The sequence below is a fragment of the Phragmites australis genome, chromosome 18 (assembly GCF_958298935.1).
Source record: "Phragmites australis chromosome 18, lpPhrAust1.1, whole genome shotgun sequence".
Taxonomy (NCBI): Eukaryota; Viridiplantae; Streptophyta; class Magnoliopsida; order Poales; family Poaceae; genus Phragmites; species Phragmites australis.
The window spans coordinates 9,759,751-9,768,673 of NC_084938.1; the positions used below are offsets into that span (position 1 = coordinate 9,759,751).

Sequence of the window (8,923 nt, forward strand, 5' to 3'; positions counted from 1 at the left end):
TCACATAAACAGTAACCGACGGAACTGCTTAGTAACCAGAGAACTAAAAAACGAGTTAAGGTTCGAGGTAACAAGAGAACTAAAAAAAGACTATACTTAGTAGTGGCGCGTTGGCTAGCTCAAAACGGCTTTAAACAACCATGCGACCACTCCCCCTCTATATAATTCCTGCTTCTCTCCTCCCATTCCATCCACCCCATAGGTCATCATCACACAGTCTAAACAGAAGGTCTCGACAATGGAGCACGATGGCTCATCGATGGAGCGTGCCTTCGAGGCTGAACCCTTACCGACATTGTCAGAGACGATCACGGTGCGGTCCATGGCTGTGAGCCTTGTCCTTGGGACAACAGTCAGCTTTGTCGCAATGAAGCTGAACCTTACCTCAGGGTTCCTCCCGTCGCTTAGCATCCCCGCCGCCCTCCTAGGGTTCTTCCTTGCAAGGGTTTGGATCCGTGTGATTGACATCTTCGGTGTGTCGCACCTTCCCTTCACCCGCCAGGAGAACACCGTCATCCAAACATGCGTCGTCGCCTGCTCCGGCATCACATATAGTGGTATGCCCTGAGCTTAACTAAATTTGATTCAAATTTATTAGCAAGCGCCTCTGATTGAAATCAAACATTAGCAATTGGTATAATTGTAGTAATGTTTGTTTGTTTAGGTGGATTTGGGACATACATTCTCGGGATGAGCGGGAAATTTGCCAGTGGACATGTTGGGAGCGATGAGAAGAACATTGAAGAGCCGAAGATCGGACGGCTGATCGCCTTCCTCTTCCTCACCAACTTTGCTGGCTTGTTCATGATTGTGCCGCTCAGGAAGGTCATGATCATCCGACATCGACTATCGTACCCAAGTGGCACGGCGACGGCTCATCTCATCAACAGCTTCCATACTCCTCATGGCGCCAAGCAAGTAAGGTAATAAAGCTATCGCCCAAGTTCTTGGTCATGTGAATTATGATGAGGATGATCATTTGTTCGCCTGCATAACCAGTGGTTAAGGGAAGCGAGTAATTATCTATATAGACCAAGTTTTTAGTCCCTTACGTAAGAAATTTCATTTGGTTCTGAACACAGGCAACAGGTGCTGACGCTGTTCAAATCCTTGGGAGGCACCGTCCTCTGGCCTCTTTTCCAGTGGTTCTTCGCCGGCGGGAAGGACTGCGGCTTTCAGGTCTTCCCAACATTCGGCATCACGGCATATCGCCGGGGGTAAGTGAGATGCTTAAGATGGAACGGTTTTCCTAATTTGGGTCCTCTGCTGTTGCGAAGCAATCAAAATGCTGATGTTTCTTGATGCCAATATGTCAGATTCTACTTCGACTTCTCGACGACCAACGTCGGCGTCGGCATGATCTGCCCGACGATGATCACCGTCTCGATGCTCGCCGGTTCGGTCCTCTCGTGGGGGATTTTGTGGCCGTGCATCGAGACCAAGGAGGGGCAGTGGTACCCTAAGAACCTGGACGCCAACAGCCTCAGCGGCATCATGGGTTACAAGGTGTTCATCGGCGTGTCTATGATCCTCGCCGACAGCCTTTTCACCTTCCTCACGGCGCTGGTTCGGACCGTCTACCTGCTGCGCAAGCGGCAGTCCCGCGTGAAGACGGCGACGCTCGCCGCGCCGCCGCCTTTCCAGTGCCTCAGCGTCACCGAGCGGACCATCCAGAGCTTCGACGACCGTCGGCGGGCGCAGGTGTTCCTCCGGGACAGGATCCCCGGCAAGGTTGCCGTCGTTGCGTACGCCGCGCTGGCGGCCGTCTCCACCGCCGCCGTCCCACTACTTTACCCGCAGCTCAGGCACCACCACATCGCGCTCGCCTACCTCGTCGCGCCGGTGTTCGCCTTCTGCAACGCGTACGGCGTCGGCGTCACGGACATGAACCTGTCGACCACCTACGGCAAGATCGCCATGCTGGTGGTCAGCTCGTGGGTCGGCATCGAGGGCGGCGGCGTCGTCGCGGGCCTGGTCGCCTGCGGGATCATCGTCGCCGCCGTCTCCGGCGCGTCGGACTTCATGCAGGACTTCAAGACGGGGTACCTAACGCTCACCTCGCCGCGCGCCATGCTCGTGGGCCAGGTCGTTGGCACGGCGCTGGGCTGCGTCGTCAACCCGGTCATCTTCTGGGTGTTCTACAAGGTGTACAATATGGGCGTCCTGGACGTCGCGGACGCGCCCTACGCCAAGGTGTACCGCGGCATCGTCATGCTCAGCGTCGGCCGGCACGGGCTGCCGGAGCACAGCATCCTCCTCTGCAAACTCTTCTTCGCGCTTGCGCTGGCGCTGAGCGCGGTGCGGGAGGCCGCGGAGCGGAGGCAGTGGCGCGCCCTGCCCTACATCCCGAGCACCGTCGGCGTGGCCGTGGCGTTCTTCGTGCCGCCCAAGATGCCCGTCGGCATGGCCGTGGGGAGCATTGCTCTGTACCTCTGGAAGCATGCCGACCGCGCCAGCGAACGGATGCTGTCGCCGGCGGTGGCGTCGGGGCTTATCTGCGGAGACGGGATCGGGTCGCTGATGCCGTCGATGCTCACGTTCTTCAAGGCGCAGCCACCGATTTGCATCAAATTCTTGTCTTTCTATGAGAACACCAAGCTGGATGCTTTCCTCGCAACACATCCCACGTCGTAGTCTAATTACACAAGAGCTTATTTGGATATGTAATTTGTAAAGAAATTTAGGAGGAAATGTAACATGCCGCATGTTTCGAAAAGAGATGTACATTTCATTACAGAGATTTCCATCTATGAACTTGTGCTGCTACCCACAAATTTAGGATGAGAGGGCTCTGCTGCACAGCACAGTAGTGGAGCAGCAGACTGGCAAATCACCACGCCTCCTCTCTGCCCTGCTCTCCCACCCTCCGGCGTCAACATGTGCACCCGTGTGGCACACCCCTCCATTCCGAATCTCTCTACTGTCCTTCTCGTCTCACTCTCCATGTCTGCACAAGCGAACGAGGATCGGAATCGAGAAGATCCTATACAAGATCTTCAGATTTCCCGCGAGTGAAAAAAGATTTATCAGTCACCTTTTCTAATCGTTGGAAATCTAATGGCCAAGGGTATGCCCGTAGGTGATGCTTGTTGGATTAGCCAGTCGGCAAATACAATAAATTATCAAGAGTTTGTTGACCAATAGAATCGCCTTTTTTTCTTTTAACTGCATTATAACTACAAAGCAGTCGTTAATTCTAATTACCGAGATTCATTGTTAGTATGCCAAATTCATTTTTCTATATTTAGAGTCATGGTTTAAGAGATAATGTTAGTTAGTTGTTATACTTTGATATCCTTGATTATGCGGAGCACCCAGATCCGGATTTGATATTGCAAGTACAACATGGGCATACACCATATCAAGAACAATATAGATGAATCTCATAGAAGAATCCAAATAATGACGTTGAAGCAACTATGACAAGAGGGCAATATTTTGGCAAAACCAACCGCAAATTCTTTAAGCACAACTCCAAAAGAGTACAAGTGATTATCGCTCTTACAAGTCTACTTGACCCCTTAGGACCCTCGTATTTTTGCCCTATACAGGAATTTTGCCCTATACAGGAATCTAACGTTTGCCCCTTAGTACTCCTTATTGCGTTTCATGTTGAAATTAGCATTGTTATCTGTAGTGGCGATACTGTGGTTTGAGGTGCTTCCGAGAGGATTGTAAATCAAGCATCAGGTATGGCCATGGCTAAGAATAACTCATCTTCCACGATATCTAGTAGCAAAAGTGCAAAAGGTAGTGCTCGTTTCTTGTTTAGTCTGTCGATCTTTTCAATTAATGAACCCCACAATTTAGTCATAATTTAACGTGCTGAATTTAGCTGTTCCTAGAGGTTTTTAATTTTATTTTAGAATCCATACATCACTTCTAAAAAAGGACTGCAAACGTTAAATTTGAACTCCTTGCATCATTGTTCCTCTGTTTTTTTGTTTGTTTTGCCCAATTCACCGATGCCTGTTAATGAAGATAAGTCCAGGATTTGGTACTCCATTAATAGCGGCATTGCCGTGTTTAGTTAGTTGTAAATATAGGCTAACAATCTCTTGATTGATTTGGAGTTTGTTGTAATATGCTATGTCTATATATATGAAGGAATGGCCGGCGGGTCAGTTACGCCAGAAAACAGAAAGTCTAACGTGGTATCAGAGCAGGCTCTCGATCCGATCTCTCTCGACCGCCATGACTACCTCGGCGCCGTCGACGTCCGACACCACCGTCGCGGTTGTTCCCCCACCTTCCGCCACTGTTTTTGCCTCCCCTCTTTCTCACAATCCCGTTCGACTTGATCGCTCCAACTTTCTGCTTTGGAAGACGCTCACCCTTCCGAATCTGTCTGGCCTCAACCTTCATGGCTACCTCGATGGTACTACCGCAGCTCCTGCGAAGACAATCACCGACGGCGCCCTGGCACACGAGGTGCCCAACCCTGCCTACCTGGTGTGGTGGCAGCAGGATCAGCGCGTCCTTGGCGCGCTGCTCTCCTCCATGACGGAGGACGTGGCGACTCAGATGGTCGGCTTGAAGACAGCGGCAGAGGTGTGGTCTGCCGTTCATCACATGTTCTCGGCACAGAATCGTGCAAGCATCTGCCACACTCGCCTCCAGCTCCAAACGTTGAAGAAGCAGGACATGTCTGCTGCTGCCTATTTCTAGAAGATGAAGTCCCTTGCCGATACGATGGCCACCATCGGCAGTCCTCTCACGGATGATGAGATCATCGACTATATTTTGGCGGGCCTTGGTTCGCAGTACGACGCCCTCGCTGCGTCCCTCACTGTCGTCAACAACAATGTCTCCCTGACTGATTTCTATGCTTATGTACTCTCGTACGAAGCCATGCAGGAACAGCATCATCATTCCAGCGACTGGTCGACATCGGCCAACTCCGCTTCTCGCTACCGCGACCACAACTCTCGTCTTCCTCGCCATCCAGACGGCCAGACTAGCCGCGACACAACCGGTCCACAGCAGCGCTCGGGTGGCGGCCAAGGCGGTGGTGGGCCAGGAAGCGGGCAGCACATCGGTCGTGGTCGCAATCGCAACGGCCGCAACTGCAACGGTGGTGGCCGCTATCGTCCGCGCTGCCAAATCTGCCGTATCTACGGCCACGAAGCATTCGAGTGTCGCAATCGTTTCAATCCAGACTACCAGTCCGATGACAACCGCTCCGATCGTCGGTCTGCCAATGCTGCAGATCGTCATGGCTTCACCGACAATCATTGGTATATGGATACCGGGGCTACCGATCATTTAACGAGTGATCTAGAACGCTTGTCTGTGCATGAGCGCTACGGCGGCAAGGACCAGGTCCAGGTGGCAAACGGCACAGGTCTATCAATTTTGCATATTGGACACGCTAGTTTAGCCGGCTCAAATTCTTCCTTGCTCTTAAACGATGTGCTTCATGTTCCTCATATTAGCAAACATCTATTATCTGCCCATAAACTTGTTTCTGATAACAATGTTTTCATTGAATTTCATCCTGACTCCTTTTTTGTAAAGGACCAGGTCACGAGGAAGGTTCTGCTTCACGGTAGAAGCCATGATGGGCTCTACCCTATCCCGTTTGGTCGCACATCCATCAATCGTCATGCGTCATCCAGCGTCAAGGTCTCACCTCATCAATGGCATCAGCGTCTTGGTCATCCCTCACATAGCTTAGTTCGGTCCATTGTTAAGGCCAATAATCTTTCATGTTCTTCTACATACAATGAGTCTTCTATCTGTGATGCTTGTCAGCGTGCTAAAAGTCGTTAGCTATCCTATAATTCTTCATCTTGTGTTACTTCCTCTCCTCTTGAATTGGTTCACACTGATGTTTGGGGTCCTGCTCTTCCCTCTTCTGGGGGCTACCGATACTATGTGAGTTTTGTCGATGACTATAGTCGTTTTTGCTGGATATATTGATCAAATATAAATCCGATGTTGAATCAGTTTTCTATGCCTTTCAAGCTCATGTCGAAAGGCTACTGAGCACGAAGATCATAGTAGTGCAATCTGATGGGGGGGGGGGGGGGCGAGTATTCTCGCTTACATAAATATTTCCAACGTATTGGTATATCTCATCGTGTGTCTTGTCCTCACACTTCCCAGCAAAATGGAATTGCTGAACAAAAGCATCGCCATTTGGTCGAAACAGGCTTAGCTCTCCTAGCTCATTCCTCTCTTCCTCTTCGCTTTTGGGATGAGGCCTTCCTCACAGCCTGTTATTTAGTTAATCGCATGCCTAGTCCTGTGCTTCATAATACTACTCCCATCACACGTCTCCTTCGGGTCACACCTGACTACACCTTTCTGCGCACTTTTGGTTGTGCCTGTTGGCCGAGCTTGCGCAAGTATAACTCTCATAAGCTCGAATTCCGTTCTACTATGTGCGTTTTCTTAGGCTACAATCCCATGCACAAAGGCTACAAGTGCTTGGACCGCAGCACTGGCCGCATTTACGTATCTCGTGATGTTGTCTTCGATGAAACTATTTTCCCTTTTGCTACTCCAGGAGTTGTTCCCGATCTTTCCAGCCTCACCTCTCCTGCTAATTTCCCTGATCACGAGCCGGTTACACAGGGTGTCCCTATGCGTAATTACAATCTGTCGCTTATTACTAATGCCCCTGTTCCAGTTGTTGCCCCTGTGCAGGTTCCTGACGCTTCGGAGATTGCTGCTGTTCATGGCGATCATACCCCTGGTGTTCTCGTACATGCTCCTCTAGCTCATCCTGGGACGCCTGAGCACACTCCTGGTGATCATCTGCAGGTGGCGCCCGCAGCCGTTGAAGCTGGCGATCTTGCTTCTCCGCTTGCTGCAGCCGAGGTCGATGCTGCTGCTGCAGCTCCTGTGGCACCTCCGGCTGCTTCCCCGGCTCCCGTGGCACCTTCGGCTACTTCCCCGACCTCCCTCATCCGCACTCGACTTCGTGGGGGTCTTCGGCAGCCGAAGAAGTACACGGACGACACTGTGCGATATGATCCCAATCGCCGTGCGTTCCTCGCCGCGCCCACGTCTTATCGTGTGGCGCTCTCCGAACCAGCCTGGCGTGTTGCTATGGAAGATGAGTATGCTGCTCTCTGCAAGACACGTACTTGGACGTTGGTACCCCGTCCCGCTAACACAAACATCGTCGGCAGCAAATGGGTGTTCAAGACAAAGCACCGACCCGACGGCTCCGTTGAGAAGCACAAGGCGCGTCTTGTCGTGCGTGGCTTCACACAGCAGTACGGTATTGACTACCAGGATACCTTCAGTCTGGTCGTCAAGCCTGCAACAGTGCATCTTGTCCTTTCTGTGGCCGTCTCTCGTGGCTGGTGTCTCCGTCAAATCGATGTGAGCAATGCTTTTCTCCATGGTTACCTTCAAGAGGACGTCTACATGCAACAGCCACCGGGGTTTGAGGATCCTTGTTTTCCTTCCCATGTTTGCAAGTTGCAGCGTGCCCTCTACGGCCTCAAGCAATCTCCTCGCGCCTGGTATGCCCGACTCAGTGCCAAGTTGCTTCAGCTTGGTTTTACTTCCTCCTGTGCAGATACCTCTTTGTTTTTGTTTGCTCGGGATGGCATCACAATTTTCATGTTGGTATATGTGGATGATATTGTTATAACTGGCTCCCATCCTGAAGCTGTTGATCGTCTGGTGCAATCTCTTTCAGCTACTTTCCCTGTCAAAGACCTTGGCAAACTTGAGTACTTTCTCGGTATTGAAGTGTCTTTCAATTCAGGGGGCCTGACATTGACTCAACGAAAGTATGCACTCGACTTGCTTTATCATGCTAGTATGGAGAATTGCAAGCCCACTTCCACACCAATGTGTGCCACAGAGAAAATGTCTCGTAACACTGGACGCGCCCTTGGCAAGGATGATGCGTTCCGGTATCGGAGTATGGTCGGCGGTCTTCAGTATCTTACTCTTGCCAGGCCAGATATTTCATTTGCTGTTAATCGGGTTTGCCAGTACTTATCGCAGCCGACGGATGTTCATTGGGAGGCCGTTAAGCGAATTCTGCGATATGTGAAAGGAACGGTAGGCACAGGTCTGCTGATCCGTCATTCCCCATCAACTCAACTCAGTATATTTACAGACGCCGACTGGGCAGGCTGCACTGATGACAGGCGCTCTACGAGTGGTTTTGCCATTTTTCTTGGCTCTAACTTAATCTCGTGGAGCTCAAAGAAACAACCTACGGTGTCCCGATCTAGTACTGAAGCTGAATACAAAGCTTTGGCAAATGGCACGGCAGAGGCAACCTGGGTCCAGTCTATTCTCAAAGAACTTGGTGTCACTCAGAAGCAGCCACCAATCCTTTGGTGCGACAACCTCGGCGCTACATATTTGACAGCAAACCCAGTATTTCATGCCCGCACGAAGCATATAGAAATTGATTTTCATTTTGTGCGGGAAAGAGTTGCTGAGGGTGCCTTGGATGTTCGATTCATTTCCACTGAAGATCAACTAGCTGATGTCTTCACAAAACCGGTGACACGTCCTATTCTAGATTGTGTTTGTAGCAATCTGAATCTAGTCAATCATGGTTCAGATTGAGGGGGAGTGTTAATGAAGATAAGTCCAGGATTTGGTACTCCATTAATAGTGGCATTGCTGTGTTTAGTTAGTTGTAAATATAGGCTAACAATCTCTTGATTGATTTGGAGTTTGTTGTAATCTGCTATGTCTATATATTTGAAGGAAAGGCCGGCGGGTCAGTTACGCCAGAAAACAGAAAGTCTAACGATGCCTTGGTCCCATTCAGACGAAGCTGAGTCCACTAACGGTGAACAAGTTTCAGTATATAGAGGGACATTTTCCCTGCAGTTTCCTGCTCGTGGTCGGTGTCTTCCTGCATTCGGTAGTTTCAAAGCTGCCTTGTGCAATCTTGAGAACTCTTCTCCACGAGACCAACCTTCTTTACACTCTGGGC

The 8,923-nt window shown here is 50.6% G+C and overlaps 1 protein-coding gene across 1 annotated transcript; it reads left to right on the forward strand.

The window, feature by feature from the left end:
- Window positions 1-203: 203 nt before the first annotated feature.
- On the forward strand, window positions 204-2,634 carry LOC133898274 (probable metal-nicotianamine transporter YSL17). Its single transcript, XM_062338903.1, has 4 exons — window positions 204-557; window positions 665-923; window positions 1,083-1,217; window positions 1,317-2,634. The coding sequence occupies exons 1-4, from the start codon at window positions 239-241 to the stop codon at window positions 2,632-2,634; spliced, it is 2,031 nt and encodes a 676-aa protein (XP_062194887.1). The 5' UTR covers window positions 204-238.
- Window positions 2,635-8,923: the final 6,289 nt, after the last annotated feature.